Source organism: Myxocyprinus asiaticus, chromosome 29, assembly GCF_019703515.2.
Source record: "Myxocyprinus asiaticus isolate MX2 ecotype Aquarium Trade chromosome 29, UBuf_Myxa_2, whole genome shotgun sequence".
NCBI lineage: Eukaryota > Metazoa > Chordata > Actinopteri > Cypriniformes > Catostomidae > Myxocyprinus > Myxocyprinus asiaticus.
The window spans coordinates 6,501,175-6,523,459 of NC_059372.1; the positions used below are offsets into that span (position 1 = coordinate 6,501,175).

Below are 22,285 nucleotides of genomic sequence, written 5' to 3' on the forward strand. Positions count from 1 at the left end.
GCGTATGGGGCAAAAAAGATAGCTAGCTACTTAGCTAAGTAAGAAAGTTGAGAAAAGTGTATGGGGCCAAAAAAGATAACTAGCTACTTAGCTAAGTAAGAAAGTTGAGAAAAGTGTATGAGGCCAAAAAGATAGCTAGCTACTTAGCTAAGTAAGAAGAAAGAGAAAAGCATAATTCTTTCTTTCTTTCTGTCTTTGTTTCTTTCATGCTCGTGTATGGATGGACAGAAAACTGTCATATATTTTAGCAGTCACATATGGTGTAGTGTTTCAGTTCGTCCTCCGCAGCTGTAGGTGTCGCTGATGAGTCTTTGTTCTCTCGTGTCTCGTGCCGGTTCTTTCAGGAAAGAACAGGAATTAAATCGTCTTCTGAGCGTGTGTTGTGTTTAGACACTTTATTCAAACATTAGAGATTTGAAGGATTAAAAACTCACAGAGATCATCATGGATGTCGGAGAGCTGTTGAATTATCAGGTACAGACGGGATTAATGTGTTTGAGTGATGCTGCGGCTTTATTTTGGATCAATATCAGCAGTTTTGCTGTTCTGCGAAAGTCTCTTCTATAACAGTCTGTTGCCAAACGTGTATAACTGTATTTTATGTCATTTTAAATGTGTTTAAGATCATCTTTTGGGTTAAGAAGAACATGCTTTTCTGATTTGTTAAACACGTTCATATTACCATGGCAATACCATGTTTTCTGACTGTGTTTTTGAGTACCATGGTATATATAAGAATGGTATTACTCATTATTGTACCATAGTATGTGTTTATTTGTCTTATTAATATTTATATATGCACAATTGTATGTATTTTATGTTGTTTTGAAGAAATTTGCTCAGAAACATCATTACATGTCAAGAATGATCAATAAACCATGGCATTTACATGGAACTCCTAGGTAATAAGATGGTACCACCATAGTAAATGTAAAAAAAAAAAACATGTTATTTCCATGGTACCATGTCTATGTACGGTTGAAGTCAGAAGTTTACATACATTTAGGTAGAAGTCATTAAAACACATTTTTTAACCACTCCACAGATTTAATATTAGCAAACTCAAGATTGTTTCACTTTTAATTGACTATATCACAAATCAGGTGGGTCAAAGTTTACATTCACTAACTTAGAAAATTCCAGAAAATTATGTCAAGCCATTAGACAATCAGCCAATTAGCTTCTGATAGGAGGTGTCCTGAAGTTGAGGTGTACCTGTGGATGTATTTTAAGGCCTACCTTCAAACTCAGTGCCTCTTTGCCTGACATCATGGGAAAATCAAAAGAAATCAGCCAAGACCTCAGAAAAAAAATGGTGGACCTCCACAAGTCTGGTTCATCCTTGTGAGCAATTTCCAAATGCCTGAAGGTACCACGTTCATCTGTACAAACAATAGTACATAAGTATAAACACCATGGGACCACACGGCCATCATACCGCTCAGGAAGGAGATGCATTCTGTCTCCTAGAGATGAACGTAGTTTGGTGCGAAAAGTGCAAATCAATCCCAGAACAACAGCAAAGGACCATGTGAAGATGCTGGAGGAAACGGGTAGACAAGTATCTATATCCACAGTAAAACGAGTCCTATATCAACATAACATGAAAGGCTGCTCAGCAAGGAAGAAGCCACTGCTCCACAACTGCCATGAAAAGCCAGACTACAGTTTGCAAGTGCACATGGGGACAAAGATCTTACTTTTTGGAGAAATGTCATCTGGTCTAATGAAACAAAAATTGAACTTTTTGGCCATAATGATCATCGTTATGTTTGGAGGTAAAAGGGTGAGGCTTGCAAGCCGAAGAACACCATCCCAACCGTGAATCATGGGGGTGGCAGCATCATGTTGTGGGGGTGCTTTGCTCCAGGAGGGACTGGTGCACTTCACAAAATAGATGGCATCATGAGGAAGGAAATTATGTGACTATACTGAAGCAACATCTCAAGACATCAGTCAGGAAGTTAAAGCTCGGTCGCAAATGGGTCTTCCAAATGGACAACGACCCCAAGCATACCTCCAATGTTGTGGCAAAATGGCTTAAGGACAACAAAGTCAAGGTATTGGAGTGGCCATCACAAAGCCCTGACCTCAATCCGGTAGAACATTTGTGGGCAGAACTGAAAAAGTGTGTGCAAGCAAGGAGGCCTACAAACCTGACTCAGTTACACCAGTTCTGTCTGGAGGAATGGGCCAAAATTCCAGCAACTTATTGTGAGAAGCTTGTGGAAGGCTACCCAAAACATCTGACCCAAGTTAAACAATTTAAAGGCAATGCTACCAAATACTAACAAAGTGTATGTAAACTTCTGACCCACTGGGAATGTGATGAACGAAATAAAAGCTGAAATAAATAATTCTCTCTACTATTATTCTGACATTTCACATTCTTAAAATAAAGTAGTGATCCTAACTGACCTAAAACAGGGAATGTTTTCTATGATTAAATGTCAGGAATTGTGAAAAACTGAGTTTAAATGTATTTGGCTAAGATGTATGTAAACTTCTGACTTAAACTGAACCAGTACTGTACTACTGTGTTACTTTTTGGTAGTTCACAGTCTTGACTCTTTATTCAATAAACCTATGAAATGTTGGATCAAATGTCCAGTTCTGCTATTATCTGACCTCATGCTCAAATGTTTCATGGATACTCATTTACCATCATGTGATCTAATTTTACCAGCCTGATCGAGGTGCCAAGAGACTCAGAAAGGAAGACAGCCATGAAGAGTCCAGAACTAAACACAGGATGGCCGGCAGAGACTCTGGACAGGCTCTTCTGAAGGGAGAACCAAACATTGAGGAGCAGGGAGGAGGAGAAGAGGGCGAGAAGATTCTCGAGAGACTGATGGACCAAGATGGAGAAGAACCAGAGGTGAGACCAAATTAGGGCTGCAAGATTTGGACAAAAAGTCATATTGTGAATATTTTGAAAAATATTGCAATTGCAATTTAAACTGTAATTATGATTGACAAAAAAAAAAAAAAAAAAAATGATAATGTTTTTCACATGTTCAACTTATGGCTGGGCGATATGGAAAACAAATTAAACTTATGGATGACTGGTGGCCTGGGTTGCTCAGCGAGTATTGACACTGACTACCACCCCTGGAGTCGTGAGTTCGAATCCAGGATGTGCTGAGTGACTCCAGCCAGGACTCCTAAGTAACCAAATTGGCCCGGTTGCTAGGGAGGGTAGAGTCACATGGGGTAACCTCCTCGTGGTTGCGATTAGTGGTTCTCGCTCTCAGTGGGGCGAGCGGTAATTTGTGCATGGATCACAGAGAGTAGTATGAGCCTCCACATGCTGTGAGTCTCCGCGGTGTCATGCACAACAAGCCACGTGATAAGATGCATGGATTGGCTGTCTTAGAAGTGGAGGCAACTGGGACTTGCCCTCCGCCACCCGGATTGAGGTGAGTAACTGCGCCACCACGAGGACCTACTAAGTAGTGGGAATTGGGCATTCCAAATTGGGAGAAAAGGGGATAAAAAAAAACAAACAAAAAAATGTTCTTTATTAGAATGCAAAGGAGCCTCATTGGAGAAATCCAAGTTCTTTTCATTATAGGAAACAAAGGTTTGCAAGTAAAATGTGCAAATGCACCACAGGGGGAAGTTGTCAACAGAGTGTTAATAATAAATAAATTAGAATCTAATAAACCCAGATGTTCAGAAATAATAGAATAAGAAAACAGCTAAATAATTCTTAGCCAGTGTAGGTATTCATTTGATCTAAACCAAGTCTATTTAGAAAGTTATCTAGAAATCAATATCAGTAAATGATCACGTTTATCTAGAAAGTACTCATTGTATATAAAACAATGTGTGTGTATATTCATAAACCCCTGCAGATAGAGACACGTCCTCTAGTGATTCACGCTGAGCAGCAACAATATGAACTGATTCATCATTACAATTCAACTAGCAAAGTTTGTCAAAATGATCGCTTGCCAAATGTTGGCTATAGATGCAGTACACTTGAAACACGTCACAGAACAAAGCAATAATTAGTGATCTATCTGAATCATCATGGCAAAAGGAGCGGTGGATGTTTGATTCTCCCATATATAGCCTCTCCATGATTTGAAATGAAGCGCCTGTATCTGTCACGTAACTAACGCTTTTATGGGTAAAAAGAAAAGGAGACCGTTCATCAACATGCACACGCCGAGGCCAGTTATGGTCATAAGCTGGTGTATACATGCATGAGGGACGAAGCAGAGCTACAGTCACACTGTGTACAATCGTACTGGGAATATTACCGCTGTCTTCTATATCAGTCTCCGTGTTGTTAACCTGTCTTGTTCATTTGGAGTGTGCACACACGTGCAGCTGATCAGATTGGGAGCGGCATTAAAACAAGTGCTGTGAATTCTTTTTCTCTTCCTTATTCAGCCTTTGGTGCATTTTCAACGTATCTAACTATAGCGTTTGCAACATTTTTTGCTAAATCTTGATTTCTTGATTAAAAAAGAAATAAAAAAAATCATGGTAAAGTGCAAATTCGAATTAATCTGGAAAAACGCCCAGCCCTAGTTCAAGTGCCAAAAGGCTACTGGGGTTTTCACACTTGAGTCCTCTTAAAAAGAGCCAAACTGAGACCTTTTTTTCAATTCACCCACAAACAAATATCTAAACAGTGAAACAATGAAAAAACACTGTTCTTCATATTCAAATTGTACCCATCCACCGTGTACCTGTTTCTGTCCATTTTGTGATAATCATCATCGTTAGTTTTTGAAACCCAGTCAACTTGAATATTAGGGATGCTCCAATCAGGATTTTAACATCCGATACCGATCTCCAAATTTCTTTTCATCTAATCAGCAGCTCTGTCAAAACTGGTTCTATGTAAGCGTTCTGCTCGATGTCACTGTTAACTGAATTTCCCTGTTGGTAATATCATAGTTGTTGCCTAGTTTTTGCTGTCAGAAATACTGTTGGTTGATTGAATAATTAAACACAAAATATTCCATTTTACTCTTTAGACTAGGCCTTAAAAACAAGTAGGCTCATAAAAACGATCCTCTACTGCAGAGCTATTCAGCTTCATCGACAAGTGGGCCAGAGGAAAAAATCTTCAGGGCACACGGGCCAAGCCAGGATATTTTGTTATCGGAAAGCTTCTATTTACAGATTGTTATAGTAGGCCTATTATATTTGTTCACTATATAAATAAAACAAAGTATGTGTTTTATAGCTTTAATATATTTTTTTTGATCATGAAGAAACAGGTATTTCCACCTAGCAGGAAATTGTGGAAAAAAAATACAGGTAACTTGAGACAAAAATAATAATAAAACAAATCATCTTAAAAGTGCTTTCAAAATTGGTCCATTACAGAGAGTAAATCAGACTGATACTAAAAATGTTATTGAACAATAACAGTGAAGTTTATTATATTGTAGATGCAATGATTTAAACTTTTAACTTTTCACATATCTTAACCAAATTAATGAATGGAACGTTTTGTTGCTCCGAACTCACGCTTGTCAGTTTTTCCGTGATTTTTAGTTCTTTAATCTTCCCTCTAAACCTCTAAAAGCGTCTAAAAACACGGCACTCCTGCACAAGACACTGTAAAAACATCAACGCAATGTCTGTCTAGTGCAGGTTTGGATAGGTGAACAACTGAAAAACTGTGCGAACAGACAGTAAACGCGTTTGGTGTAAACAACCTCATGCGGGCCAGTGAAAACTTCAAATGGGCCGGATTTGGCCCGCGGGCCGCCAGTTGAATGGCCCTGCTCTGCTATATATAAGATAGTCCTAAAGAACGAGGCTTAATGTCAAACTGAAGTTGAACTGATAACTCATTGGTGTAATTAAACTTAAAGTGAAAGTTTTGGTTAGTTTGATTTCATTGAATTATTTTATTATATTTAATTTAATAATGCATTATAGTTTCTAAATATTTTATGTAGATGTATTATATGTAATTCCATTTTTTTGATGTTGGTAATATTATTTCCGCTTTCACTTGTTGCCGCTGGGAGTGTGATAAGGGCCACACGCTCTCGTCAGGAAAACAAACGGACCACTTGCACAACTGCTTCTGCGTTCTACGTAATGCGGCTCAGGCGTTTCCGGTTACAGCATGCCTACGTGCAGAGATTTATTCATGGGAAGGCAGATAATTTTTTTAGGGCTGTTAGTTGATTAAATCAATAAATCATATTTTTGGCGCTAACGTGACATCTCAATTTTATAATTTGCTGAAATTTGCCTCTAAATATATTTTTTCCTTTCCAAATGTAGCTAAACTCGGCTCGTGAATAATAAATCAAACATATATAACCTGCAGCAGTCTGGCCATCTCATTAACACACGTTTCATTCATTGATCACATTTTATACCGGTTGAGATTAAACGATAAATTCCACCATACAGCGATTGCAAATGACTTTTCTTTGGATAAATGTCCCAGATATTTTTATTATTATTTAGCTGTAATCTTACTCTGACCATGCTTTAAAAATCACTCAGGATAGAATGAAGCAGTTGTATTATCAAATTAAAGAAATAACTGCGCTAAAATATATTTAACCACACTACATATATTTAATCTATTTCAATCGTTATAACTCATTATCATTAGCAGCACTTACTTATGCATTTGCATTACAACATTTATCGATATACAGTACTTATCAGTGAAACAGTGACACAAAATAAAGATTAAAACATACATTTAATAAAAACAGGGTGAAGCATGCTTTCGTGTCTTTCTCCTCCCTCACACATGGAACATAGCAGTGACTGAAGCACGTAGAGCACCACTGTTCCTGACACCCTTTGTATCCTTCCACCTTTTGTCATTTGCGTTTCGAGCTGATCTGTGGTTAAATGTCTGCTACAGACCTCCGTGTGAGGAGAAACTGTGAAATGCACTTGGATTGGAGTATATACCAGCCATTTCTTTCTCAGAACGGATCGGGCTGAATTAAAGCTCTGAAAACTGTTCTTCCACTGAATTTTGAAGAAGCTGTGAACGGTAATGTTCAGAAAATTTCTTCTCCTATCTCCGATCCATACTTTAAAATCCTCTTTTGAACACTCATTTTAAGTGGTGTTTCAGGAACTAGGCAACTACGGTGCACACATTAAACCTGAAACTTGCAGGTCGCACTATTTCAAAGCGGAAGTACGTCATGAGGCTCAGTGCAAGTAGTCCATTACAGGAGAATAGAGTATTTTGCATAATTATTATGATACCTGTGCCTGGCGGAGACTGAGATGCTGCCACCGCAGATGATAATAAAAACCCCTTCACGCAGGACGCGGTAGATAAGTGTAAGTAAAGCACTTAGTGCACATAAGCAAATGGATCCAAACTCTGAGCATGTCTTTTACTCTAAGCATTAGATGGAGTTATGAAGAACAGAACCGCTCTGAAAACTCTGTAATAATGCTCTAACTTAATATAGAATGGACAGAGAAGCACAAATAAACTTTGAAGAGAGCAGACTATTTATTTAATTAATAAAATTGCAGCCCTTTGCTGTTTAAAAATCGCATGAGGTCAAATCATGATTTCGATTTTATTTTGATTAATTGTGCAGCCCTAGACCAAACTGATATGTCTTTATTTTACACATCCGGTGAAGAGGTTTATGCCCTCTGATTGGGCTATAAAAGTTTCAACGACCTGTTGCATGTTTGTTTTTTTAAACATCATTCACTCTTAATCAGCAATTTTACATGATTCGAGTGAAAACAGGCATTGAAACATGCACAACAAAAAAGATGGATAACTGTTTTGTACTTTTAATTCTTTAAGCGAACACAAAAAAGGTATTGCTTTAAAGCTTAGAAGCTCTTCTTTACAATGCATGTAGGCATTATGACCAAAACTGAACAAATGCCTTGAAATTTGCAGACAAATCAGAAGTGTTCCGTTTTCATACATTATTTTGCTCTGCACTTATTATTGTCATTGGTAAAAACATCAAGCTGATCAAATAGCCATGTGTCATATGTTATTGGAAAGCTCTCAAAGAGTAGAATACAACCAGCCTATTTGTTTTACTCACAGACAAAAAATATAGCAAATAATAGCTAAGTACATGTCTTTGACATACATGTTACATGTAAACAGTTGTAGCTTATAAGCTGCGTTTTTGCTTAGAACTTCATGGAAAGTTATAAAATATCACATACCATTAGTTAGAAGAGGCGAATACCTTTAAAACGAGCCCATGCACAGCATAATTGGATGCATAGATCATTAGATAATCCACACAAAGCACAGTATGCACACAGCACATAATGTGTTATTTGGCTAAAAACACGTTAGCTTTCCTTGATCAGATGACGTTTTCAGAAATTGTGTAGTATGTTGTCCAGCATCATGGAACGCTAAACCAATCGTATTAGGATTCAGATCATTGTAACCAGAGGTGGAAGTCATCCAAATATGGGTAGAGAGGATCGTTCACGCCAAGTACATGACACAGACTCAATGATGACTCAAATGGCACAGTATGGAACTGAATGAGATCTCGTTACTCATGCCTGCATGCTTTGGAGAGAGAGCATATCTTTAGTCATTGTTGTGTTTGCACGTGAAACTAGGTCTTTGGTACAATTATTATGTTTGTTTTATGGACACTAGTATAAACTATTTTGGTAATGCTGTAACGTTTCATTGCTTTGTCGTATCAACACAAATTTTTGTCAGTTACAGTTGACATGATTGGGAACAAAGGTTTTTCAGAGCTACCTTATTTACACCCAGAGATATATAATGTCAAATAAGAAAAATAAGAAATAAAAGTACATTTTTTTTTTGTGTGATTTTTTTTTTTTCAGCAGTTTCTAAGACGGAGAGTCTCAGAATGTATCATAATCTATATCATAATTGTATTTAATTTTGTTTTACGTTTTCTTTAAAATGATACCAAACAATTGACCCTCTTTGGTTCTTATGTTGAGTTACAAGCCTTTAATTTTGGGCATGCCACTGAAACAGCAAATCTTTAAAAACACCTTTAGAGCATAAAGGGTTAAATTTGGTACAGAAAAGAGTTTACTGTTTGATGTGATATTAACCGCTTCGGTAACACTTTACAATAACAAATAGCCTACAACTTTTAAAGTAAAAATATTGGTTTTCGGACACTCATTTTTAAATAATTTTTTATTATCGGTTATCAGCCATAACAAAAAATGTAGCAAATATCAGCCAAATATAATAAATAAAATTGTTTATTGGCCACAAAAAAATAAAAATAAAAATAAATAAATAAAAAGATCAGTTATTGGTGACTAAAAAAAAAGTAATCGTTTTTGGCCATAACTAATAAAAAATATTGGTTATCAGCCACAACAAAAAAAATTATTACTGGTTATCGGCCATAACAAAAAAAGAAGCCGTTATCAGCCATAATAAAAAATCAGTTATCAGCCATTACTAATAAAAAATCTTATTTTTATTTGTTGAAATTAACATTAACCTAGATTAATAAATGCTGTAAAAGCTTTTTTCATTGTTAGTTCATTATACCTAATGTAGTAAACGAATGTAAACAAATACAACCTTATTGTAAAGTGTTACCACTTCTTCAAGTAGACCTATTATAGGTATTATATGCTATTATATAAGTTTTAACATGTTGTGTATTGTTTATCTATTATACTGTATGTTTGATAAACATATGATAATTGTTTAAATAATATGACTTTGTTTTATTTTATTATTATTAAATGTAATGTTTAAGGATTTTTTTGAAAGTTTGAATATTTGGTTATAGTTATTTTTCTTATTATCATCAACTAAAAGTTGATACTTTTGTTGACTAAAATTGTATGCCGTTTTAACCTTTTAATTTAAATTTAAATTAAATTACATTTTATTAAATTTGAGGGACATTTTCTTCAAAAAGGCTAAAACTATGACTTCAATATAACAATAATTTTAAAATAAATGCTGATATTGGCAGATATTGATATGATTTAGAGATATATTACAGATGTGTGCTGTATTACAGAGCAGTATAATTAGGAGTCGTAATTAATGTCTGTTGTTATAAGCAGAAAGTATAAGCAAGTTTGGTACAGAATAAAATGTCTTGACCTTGTGACCTGCTGTGTAAACAGGGGGAGCTTGTGGATGAGGGCACAGTGAAGAAAATGATCCTGACCTTTGAGAAGAGATCCTACAAAAACCAGGAACTGAGAATCAAGTTCCCGGACAACCCTGAGAAGTGAGTATATAATATAATGTCAATTTAACACTTTATTCAGTGTGCACTTAATATGTGAAACAAACAATTCACCTCATAATTCACAGTGGCTAAGTGGCACAAAGAGTGACATGACATAACTTTCCTTAATTGCAGATTCATGGAGTCCGAGCTTGATCTGAATGACATCATACAGGAGATGCATGTCATCGCTACTGTTCCAGAGCTGTATCATCTGCTGGTGGAGCTTAACTCTGTTCATTCACTTCTGGGTCTCCTGAGTCACGACAACACTGATATCCTGATCATCACTTGATCTTCAACAACTTTACATTAATGCAATAATCCACAAGAGACCGTCTTATATAGTGATTTTACCATTTGAAAGAAAAAACCTAACCGTGGTAAAACCACTGCAATGTACAGACTCTCTTGAGTTTTTGTTTTTATAAAACGGCAGCATCAGTAAAATGATAAGAGACACTAGTGTTTAATAAATTCTTCAATCTTTATTGAGCTAAATTAATAATTGCTTAGTTTAAAGAATGCATGATATTTTGGTGATCATATTGGTATCGGAGAATATCGGTATTGGTCTAATAAGGCCGATATTAGAAGCGGATAATATTAGGGCATTATTTTTCATTTTAAAGAGTAAAATATTTTTTAGTTTTCTATTCTGTCTATTCTACTCTCTAAAGTTATAACAAAACAAAAAAAATATCAGTTATCGTCTGTAACGGGAAAAGTAGTGGTTATCGACCATGATAAAAAACGATCAGTTATCAGCTATTACTAATAAAAAAATATTGTTTATTGGCCACACAGAAAAAAAAAAAAAACATTATTATCGGTTATCGGCCATAGCAAAAAAAATATTGTTTATCCTCTATAATGAGAGAAGTACCTGTTATTGGCCATCACACATTTTTTTTATTTTTAATCAGCCATAACTCATTAAATAATATCGGTTATCTGCACAAAAAAACATGTTATCAGTGATTCAAAATAAAAAGTAAGTGTTTTTGGCCATAAGTAATAAAAAATATTGGTTATCAGCCACAAAAAAAAAATTATTACCGGTTATCGGCCATTAAAAAAATACAAAATATCGGTTATCGTCCATAACGGATAAAGTAACGGTTATTGGCCATAAATTAAAAAATATAAAAATCAATTATCAGCCATTACTAATAAAAAAATATTGGTTATCGGTGATGACAAAAAAAAAAAAATTTATTATCGGTTATCGGCCATAACAAAAAATGTAGCAAGTAGTGCTGTCAGTCGATTAAAATTTATCACTGTGATAAATCGCATACTTTTTTGTAGTTAATCGTGATTCATTGCAGATTTTGAAAGTGATTAAATTTTTACGCTATATGTACTTATAAACTTTTCTTGTCAAAATGCATTTATTTCTAACTTAGGAAAGATAACAAAAAAAAATATGTAACTATATAATGTTTTATTAACATTTTCCAAACAAAGCCTTCCACAGTATAAAGATAGAAATGCCCTAAAATATTACCAATTCAAATAACATTACATGTTTGCCAAAGTTGAAGGTGCAGTTTGACTAATCGAAAGAACTATTTTCCCCATTGGTTGCATATTCATTGCAATGGGCATTAAATCTCTTAAACTCTCATCATCCACAATATTAATCTGGGGGTAGACTGTGACTATCCAGTTGTTACAGCAATCGTGAAGCTGCATTCTTGATTCGTGTCAGAGTGTACATCCTCAGAGAACAATGCAAGTAAGCTTAAAATTTGGTAAGGTTAAAATAGTAGACATACAATAAAACCGTAAATTAAAAAACACAAAGAAGGGGGATGTAATAATGGGGATGAAATAATCCAGTAATGGGGATGAAATAATCCAATCATGGGGATGAAATACATTTTACTAACAATGTAATATGCAATATAACTACAATCATATGCAGTTTTTATTATTGTTGCTTCTGTATAAGTACTTTGTTTTGCAGTAAAGACAGTGCTACTTGAGATAAGTATACATTCATACCCAGTACTGTGCATCTAAACATTTATAGCAACTTTACCTCTTTAATTAAACACAATAAAGACACACTATCCAGCATATGGTCGACTGCAGACTGCAGTGGTCTTCTTCAGCTTGTATTTGTGTCGGTTGGAATGCGATAAAAATAATCAGTTCCAGGTTTTTTGGCTTTGTCTGAAGTGCTAATTAGCTAATTTATGCTAAACTTGTAGGCTCTCTTTGGTAGAAGGGCTCTGGCGCTGTGGCATGTGCGTCAGTGTAATGACTCTGGCTAGACACATTTCAAAGTTTCCACCCTTCACATCATTGTTTATGGGTGTATTAACAGTAATGCGTTAATCGCGATTAATAAAAATTTACGCGTTCATTTTTTTAAATTAATCACATGCGTTAACGCGTTAATTCTGACAGCTTTAGTAGCAAGTGTCAGCCAGAACTAATAAATAAAATCGGTTATCGGCCACACATACACACACAAAAAAGATGTTATTGGCGATCAAAAAAAGTAATTGTTTTTTGCCATAACTAATAAAAAATATTGGTTATCAGCCACAACAAAAAAATGGTTACCGGTTATCGACTAATATATATATATATATATATATATATATATATTAAAATTGGTTATTGTCCATAACAGAAAAATAAGTGGTTATCGGCCATAATAAAAAAATCAGTTATCAGTCATAACTAATAAATAAAATTAGTTATCTGTCATAAATAAAAGATCAGTTATCGGCGAAAAGAAAAAGTAATGGTTTTCATCCATAACTAATAATATATATTGGTTATCAGCCACAACAAAAAATTATTACCGGTTATCGGCCATAACAAAAAATATTATATCGGTTATCCATTACGGAAAAAGTAGTGATTATCGTCCATAATAAAAACTCATTTATCAGCCATTACTAATATAAAATATTAGTTTTATATAGTAAATATTACTACCCCAAAAATTATTTTCCGTTATATGCCATAACAAAAAAAATTATCAAGTATCAGCCAGACCTAATAAATAAAATTGGTTATCGGCCACAAAAAAAAAAAAAAAAAAGAAAAAAACGACCAGTTATCGGTGATAATTTTTTTTTAATGGTTTTTGGCCATAATTAATAAAAAAAATTAGGTTATCAACCACAACAAAAAAAATTATTATGGGTTATCGGCCATAATACAAAATCAGTTATCAGCCATTACTAACAAAAAAATATTGGTTATCGGCCACAACAAAAATAAATAAAAAATTAACGGTTATCGGCCACAACAAACAATATAGCATTTATGAGCCAGAACTAATAAATAAAATCGTTATTGGCCACAAAAAAAAAAAAAAAAAAAAGATCAGATATCGAAAAAAAAAAGAGGAATGGTTTTCATCCATAACTAATAAAAAATGGTTATCGGCCATTCTAAGAAAGAAATACATTGGTTATCTTCTATAACGAAAAAGCACCTGTTATTGGCCATTCCAAAAAATGTATCCTGTATCAGCCAAAACATATAAATAATGTTGGTTATCGGTCACTAAAAAAATATTTTGTTTTGGCCATAACTTATTAAAAATACTCGTTATTGGTCACAGCAATAAGAAAAATTGGTTATTGGCAATAACAACAAACGAAAACAAGAGTTTATATCTGTATCGACTTCATATTTATATCTACTTTATATTGCTTTTGTCTTTTAAAAAAAAAAATTATTTCATGCATTTTAGAAAATAATTCAGCCCTTTTCCTTTTGGTCCATATTATAAGTCCTTAACATGAGTCACATATCAGCATCGCTGTGGTGGATCTACTGCAGGAACTGACCGACATCGACACCCTTCATGAGAGCGAGGAGGGAGCGGAGGTTCTCATCGATGCTCTGGTACAAAAATGTTTATTTCATAATCAGAGAATAAACATCATCAGTGGTGTTAGAGGAGCTGATACATGAGCGTTAGTCTGTGACAGTTCAACTGTACAATGAGATTATTATGAGCAAATTACATGATTTACTGTGTGTGTGAGGAATTCAGCTGTTTATTGGCCTGACATTTTTGGATTCAACACAGAGAGAGAGAGAGAAAGCATTAATATTCAGACTGTTTTTATGGTTATGTAAGCAGACAGTTTGAATCAGGAAATATGAGCATTCAGAGGTTTATTGAACCATGTGGGTCTGATTGCATCCATCTATATTTACGGAAATGTGTGCATTCACGGAAAAGCATTTACACACCAGAATAACTGTTTATATGGACACATCTCAAAAGAACTGTTTTGTATGCTCAGAAATAGAGAATTCTGGGTAATCAAAGAGACACATTGCACTGCATCTGTGCGTTTGGACTGTTCGTGTTGTTGGCTCCTGTTCATTTTACATGAACAGAATGAATTTATTTGTAAATTGTTTTTGAAGCTACTCTTGTAAAATGTCACTTCCAGTTCAATGCAACAGTTTATATAAGAATGGTTTTATAAACGAGTTGCACTGTAATTCTGGTTTAATGTTATAGTGTAAAGGTGCTGTAAGCAATTTCAGCTGTTATACTTCCACGAGACTGAGCCGTTGGATTAGCCACGCCCCCCTCTTTCAAAAACCCCTCACTCCAGAGATGATAACTGAGCTTTATTGAGACAGACATCATGCAGAAACGGTTGTTAAATACAACTGCAGCAAAATAGCGCCCTCAACTGGCAACTGTAGTGAACAGAATGGCTTAAAATTGGCAATAAGCCTCAATTCGCTGCAACTTCAATACTATGAGAATGTGATTGACAAATTGATTGACAGGTGAAAAGCGTCAATGACTGCAGTCCATGAACACATTTTTGTTTGCTGTTTACAAAGTCAACAGCAGTCACAGAGACTGGTGAGATATCTCACAACACTTATTTCATTAATATCTTTTCATGGAGTAGGAAATGCTTTTGCATACTTTACCATGAATAAATCACTTACAGCACATTTAATGTAGGAGCTTTAATGCAATAGTTAAATAGTTAATTAACTAAATAGTTTATTAACTTCATAATTAGTTAATACTGTTGTTTTTTTACTGTTATTGATTAAATATGTCAGATGTTGTGTTTATGAAGTTTTGATTAGATTCTGATTTCAAAGCTCTTCATTTGATTCGATTCAGATTCATTTTGATATATTTTTGTTATCATGTTAATTTTGTTTATTTATGAAAGAAATTCTCTCTCAGCTAATGCTGTAAATTATACAGGGGACCTTCTAACTTGGTACATTGCGAAAATGATACAATTTACAGGCCCAAACTTGCAGTTCACTTGCTATTTATTTAAAAGATAAAAATCAACACAACCAAAACTGAAGTTCTTAAAGGTGCACTCAGTTATTTTTTTCCTCATTAAAAAAGTTTAACTCCTAAAGACATGAATTTTAATTTAGCAATATATGCAGTAACCTTATAAAAGCTGTTTTATTCAGCATGGAGAGGGTCCACACATGGGGGCTGCCATTTTACAATCACATGACCAGTCGACTACTACCCGCTTAATCTCAGTAACCGTCCTGTTATTTGACACTTTCACTCACTGATTAAAGTAATCATGGCTGACTGTGAATACTACATTTCTACTATGACATCTGAAACTGAAAAACGATTGATTTCAAATGATGCTGCATCCAAGCCTCTAGGTGTCAGTGTAAGTCCAACATGACACAAAGACAAAAGTTACTGAGTGCACCTTTAAAGTAGAAGTAAATGATTAATCTTGAGATTTTAAGAATCGATATCAGGATCGTTCAAATAAAGATCATGATTAATCGGAAAATCGATTTTTTTTTCCCAGCCCTAATTCCAACATGTCTCCTAAATAATTTTTACAGTTTAATAATTTACAAACGTTTACAAATCGGTTTGACTGAATTGTTGAAAATGATTTGCTCACAAATTGGACATCACTATTTCAACACATGGTGTTTACTTTTAGCTACTTTTTGTGTTTTAATTTTGTTTGATTGTTTGTTTGTTTTTTAGTTGGAGGGTCAGGTCGTCGCTCTCATGGTGCAGAACATTGAACGTTTAGATGAAACGGTGAAGGAGGAGGCAGATGGAGTTTACAACACTTTAGGTAAGACATAAAACTTTCAAAAGTCTAAAAAATACCAAAGTGGCAAGAACTGGCTAAAATCACAAGCTTATTGAAATATTCCAGGTTCAATACAAGTTAAGCTCAGTCGAAAGCATTTATGGCATAATGTTGATTAAACACAAAAAATTATTTCGACTTCCTTTAAAAGAAATCTGGGTTACAGTGAGGCACCTACAAGGGAAGTGAATGGGGCCAATTTGTAAACGTTAAAATACTGTTTCCAAAGTATAGCAACAAGACGTAAACAAAATGCATGTTAACATGATTTTAGTGTCATAAAATTGATTACTAATCCTTTCTGTGTAAAGCTATAGCCAATTTTACAACTTTGTTGCCATGACGACAAACACCATAAACCTGTAATCTTGCAAAAATGACAACTGAAACAACTTTACAACTCAAATAATACATGAGTTTTAACAGAAGAATAAATGTAGGTGCTTTTATAAAATTATAAGCTTCACATTTCTACATTTAAACCCTCCAAAAATTGGCCCCTTTCACTTCCATTGTAAGTGCATCAGTGTAACCTCAAATGTAGCTTTTTCTTTTTAAAGGAGGGACGAGTGAATATATTTTTGTGGCAATCAACATTATGCCACAAATACTGTCGATTGAGCTTAACTTGTATTGGACCCCAAATATTTTATTAAATCTGATTGGTTGGCTTTAAGCAACTTCCGGAGTCAGGGTTCACAGATTTGCATCAGTCTGCTGGGAAACAGTTGCAGTTATTAAAAAAAAGTTCCCATTAAACTAGTCATTGGATTTAACAAAGTTTGCATAGATCTCGTGTAATCGTTGGCTGCATCTCGAAAGGTCAGCGACAAATGGGGTAAAAGTTAAAGGAACATTCCAGGTTCAATACAGGGAGGGTAGAGTCACATGGGGTAACCTCCTCGTGGTCGCTATAATGTGGTTCGCTCTTGGTGGGGCGCATGGTGAGTTTGGCACGGATGCCGCAGAGAATAGTGCGAAGCCTCTACGTTAACGCGCTCAACAAGCCACGTGATAAGATGCGTGGATTGACGGTCTCAGACGTAGAGGCAACTGAGATTCGTCCTCCGCCACCTGGATTGAGGCGAGTCACTATGCCACCACGAGGACTTAGAGGGAATTGGGCATTCCAAATTGGGGAGAAAAGGGGAGAAAATTAAAAATGGCTAGACACAGCGCAACAAAAACAGTTCAACAGAAAGCAGGTGTCTTTTTAAATTTCTTTCATTAGACACAGCACCTAAAAAAAACAGCGCTGCTGCATGAGACGCTGAATAAACAAAAACAAAGTGAAACAAAGAGGTTTGTCTAGCACGTTTACATAGAAAACAAATGGATGATTGCAAAAGCGTTCGGTGTGAACAGCCCCTTACAGTTGGTGGAGGTCTTTGGCCGTTGCTTCTTGCTCTCTTATAAGTGTTTCTCAGATTAAGCAATGAGTTGTTTAAATGCTTTGTCAGGAAAGATGTTCAACTTGGATATGTGTGTCTCAAGATCCTCGTGTTTGGTTCCAGTCTGTTTTGTTCTGTCTGTTTGAACAGCCCCTGGCCTGGGCTCATAGTCTGAGCCGCTTCACCACCGAGTTCAGCCGAATACCACAGATATCTGAGAATATTGCTACTCTACATACAACTGTACTGAATAAAAAACAATGTGGTATTTCGCTGTTATTATGAAGCTTGAGTCGGAGGTAGTATACTGTGGCATCGGTAAATGTAACACCATGTCTACTGCATATTGAAGCGTTTACCCCCCTCATTTTTCTTTTGACTTATCATTTGAAAATATGTACAGACTAAAACTTTTTATTTATTTAATGCACATTAGTTGAAAGGGGAATGCTCTTCTTTTTTGTTTTTGTTTTTACAGCCAGGATAGGAATGTTCTTTGCAATAATATAATGGTGCTGTATGGTTTATGTATTTAATGCGCCCTCTTGTAGACTAAGGAAACAACTTAAAAATCAGCTGACTTTAAAATTCGAATATTATTCGAATTTTGAAAATATTTAAGGTAAAAATTCAAACTTAATTTCTCTGCCCAGCTGACAGCCTGAGTTGACATTACATTGTCATGGCAATGAATTTGTAAAATTGGCTATATCTTTATACAGAAAAGGTTAGTAAGTGATTTTATCACACTAAAATCATGTCAAGTGGCTTTTATTGTCATTTCAACCATATACAGCTAGTACAGTACACTGTGAAACGAAACAACGTTCCTCCAGGACCATGGTGCTACATAAAACAACATAAAAACAAACACAGAACTACGTAAGACTGTACAGAACTAAATTAGACCTACACATTACTACGTAAAGTGCATGTATGCAAACAGTGCAAGACGGTACAATAATTGCTAAATGTGCAAATTGCAGTGGGAGTTGGATGGTGTTCAGTTGTGTATGTGTGTCAGTCCAGTCTCTGAGTATTGAGAAGTCTGATGGCTTGGGGGAAGAAACTGTTACACAGTCTGGCCGTGAGGGCTCGAATGCTTCACCCACCTTTTGCCAGATGCAAGGAGGGTGAAGAGTTTGTGTGAGGGGTGCGTGGGGTCATCCACAGTGCTGGTGGATTTGCGGATGCAGCGTGTGGTGGAAATGTCCATGATGGAAGAGAGACCCCCGATGATCTTCTCAGCTGTCCTCACTATCCTCTGCAGGGTCTAGCGATTCGAAACGGTGCAATTTCCAAACCAGGCAGTGATGCAGCTGCTCAGGATGCTCTTGATAGTCCCTCTGTAGAATGTGGTGAGGATGGGCGCTGGTAGATGGGCTTTTCTCAGTCTTCGCAAAAAGTAGAGACATTGCTGGGCTTTCTTGGTTATGGAGCTGGTGTTGAGGGACCAGGTGAGTGTCTCCGCCAGGTGAACACCAAGGAATTTGGTGCTCTTGACGATCTCCATAGAGGAGCCGTTGATGTTCAGCGGAGAGTGGTCACTCCGTGTTCTCCTGAAGTCAACAACCATCTCTTTTGTTTTGTCTAAGTTCAGAGACAGGTTGTTGGCTATGCACCAGTCCGTCAGCCTCCGCACCTCCTCTCTGTATGCTTACTCGTCGTTCTTGCTGATGAGACCCACCACGGTCGTGTCATCGGCGAACTTGATGTGATTCGAGCTGTGCATTGCTGCTAACAAGCATATTGTTTACGTCTTGTGGCTAAACTTCTGAAACGGTGAGTATTTTAACGTTTACAGATTGGCCCCATTCACTTCTATTGTAAGTGCTGGAACCCAGATTTTTTTCTTTTTTTAAGGAAAAGGAGAGACGAGTCAAAATCTATTTTTTTTTTGTTTTTTTTTTGGCATTCAATATTATGCCACAAATGTTATCGATTGAGCTTAACTTGTATAGAGTCCGGAAAACTCCTTTACATGTCGGTCTGACGGTCTCTTTCAATCGAAGTTTGCAGTTCTTTGACAGATTGAGCTGCAATGTGCACCAGACTTCATTCCAATTCTAATTCTATTCGAACAGTGATTAGCTCGTGTTTACAGGTTCAGTTCTGGAAAGATGCTGCTCGTCTGCAGGGAGAGATAAATACTGTGCTCTGAATAAATGGATTTAAATGCCACATTTCCTCCCTGTCTTCCTCTTTCTCTCTCTCTCGTCCACTGTGATGTTTTGCCCGTGATTGAGTTATCAGGTCTCTTCAGAGTCGTTTCTAATACAGATGAGTCTCCGTCTCCCCTGTGTCGTGTCGTATAAAGTCATCCTCTTCCTATGTCTTTCTTTTTCTTTCTTTTGTCTCCCACGCTCAACCGCAAGGATTTTTTTTGCCACGTTTTCTATAATTTTTTTTTTCCATTTTTACTTGCCTTGATATAATTTTTACTGACCCTGAGAAAAAAATTAAACATTTTGCTGGTTATTAGCAACATATCTTTAAATGAAGCAAAGACAAAAGCTGTTGGTCTGCGTCGAACTCTCACGAGTCTTTGGCCATTACATCGCAACTTGCTATTTTTTTGAAATGCTGTATGAAGTTTTAAAAATGTGGATCAGATTAATTTCACTATGATCGTGAAATCTTTCTGAACTTTCTTTAGGAACGTGCACTCAAATAATTGTAATATTTGTGGTTTCGCTTAGTTGTATGTCACAAAATTGTTGTGAATAGCACTGAGTATTGATACAGATTTCCCGACTGATTCTGATTCACAAGCTCTCGATCGATTTTGAGTCGGTTCAATTCGATATTGATTCATATGGGTATATTTCAGTTATAATGCCCATTTTTCTGACGTGAAAGAAATTCTCTCCCAGTTAATGTTGTTAATTATACAGGGGACCATCTAACTAGGTATATTATCAAATATAAAGTTCGATTTTTTTAATTTTTTTTTCATCATTTTGGTCACATTTTAGCTTTTTAAAAATGTACAAATCCATATATTCCACCAATAAATATGATATAATGCCTGGCCAAAAAAAAAAAAGTAGCCATTCTGATTTAAATAAGCAGATATTTAAGAGCCTATGATTGGATCATTATTGCAGTGATTAATATGTTTCAGCTGGCAACAAGTCATTTAACTCTAAATGATGCAGTGTGTAGCTTCTCATTTATTAAACAACCATGTTGGAAGACGTATCCCATGGTCGCGGAAAAGATGTTACTGTGTTTCAGAAAGGGTAAATTATTGGCCTGCATCAAGTAAAGAAGACAACTAAGGAGATTTCTGAAATCACTGGAATTGGGTTAAGAACTGTCCAACACATTATTAAAACCTGGAAGGATAGTGGTGAACCGTCAGCTTCACGAAAGAAATGTGGTCAGAAAAAAATCTTGAATGATCGTGATCGGAGATCACTAAAACACTTGAAGTCACATCTTAAAAAAATCGACAGTAGAACTCACGGCTGTGATTTAATATTGAAAGTAAGAGCATTTCCACATGCACAATGCAACGAGAACTTACAGGATTGGGACTAAACAGCTGTGTGGCCACAAGAAAGCCACTTGTTAGTGAAGCTAATCAGAAAAAACTACTTCAGTTTGCTAGGGAGCATAAAGATTGGACTGTGGAGCAATGGAAAAAGGGCATGTGGTCTGATGAGTCCAGATTTATCCTATTCCAAAGCGATGGGCATGTCAGGGTAAGAAGGGAAGTGCATGATGCACCCGTCATGCATAGTGCCCACTGTACAAGCCTCTGGAGGCGGTGCTATGATCTGGGGTTGCTTCCATTGGTCAGGTCTAGGCTCAGCAACGTTATGCGGAAGTCAGCTGACTACCTGAATGTACTGAATGACCAGGTTATCCCATCAATGGATTTTTTCTTCCCTGACGGCACGGGCATATTCCAGGATGACAATGCCAGATTCATCGGGCTCAGATTGTGAAAGAGTGGTTCAGGGAGCATGAGGAATCATTTGGCCACCACAGAGTCATGACCTTAACCTCATTGAATGATTTCAACTCTCCCGTTATCAATACAAGATCTTGGACAAAAATGAATGCAACTCTGGATGGAAATAAATGTTGTGATGTTGCATAAGGTTGTCGAAACAATGCCAAAACGAATGCGCGTCGTAATCAAAGCTAAAGGCAGTCCAACGAAATATTAGAGTATGCGATGTTTTTTTTTTTTTTTTTGGGCCAGGCAGTGTATATTGCATATATTGTGTTTTGTTTCATGTTTATTGTATTTACATTGATTTGTAGAACACATGCTAAAAATCAGTACTGTCTCTTTAAGAAAACCAGAAGGTTTGTAAAGAGCGTCTGTAAATGAGCGTATATTAAGAAGGGAGGACTTGAATGGCTTTACCTCATCGATTCTGTTCGTTATTAGAATGAAATGTCTTTTTTTTATTTATTTTTTTATCAATTGACTGTAAAGAACAGAAAGGGTATTAAAAGAGACATAAATCAATGACAAATTAATTGAGTGGATCTCGTCTTTGGACGCAAATTACGCAAAATGAGTCAAACCAAATTTTTATTCTCAACATGC

General features: G+C 35.9%; 1 protein-coding gene across 1 annotated transcript in view; it reads left to right on the forward strand.

Moving 5' to 3' along the window:
- Positions 1-314: 314 nt before the first annotated feature.
- Positions 315-22,285, forward strand: part of LOC127419644 (beta-catenin-like protein 1) — an 82,807-nt gene continuing 60,836 nt past the window's right edge. Inside the window, exons 1-6 of the mRNA XM_051661214.1 lie at positions 315-474; positions 2,687-2,878; positions 10,105-10,211; positions 10,347-10,486; positions 13,993-14,090; positions 16,216-16,309. Coding sequence (XP_051517174.1) covers positions 445-474; positions 2,687-2,878; positions 10,105-10,211; positions 10,347-10,486; positions 13,993-14,090; positions 16,216-16,309 — 661 coding nt within the window. The 5' untranslated portion in view covers positions 315-444. The remainder of the gene's footprint in view (positions 475-2,686; positions 2,879-10,104; positions 10,212-10,346; positions 10,487-13,992; positions 14,091-16,215; positions 16,310-22,285) is intronic.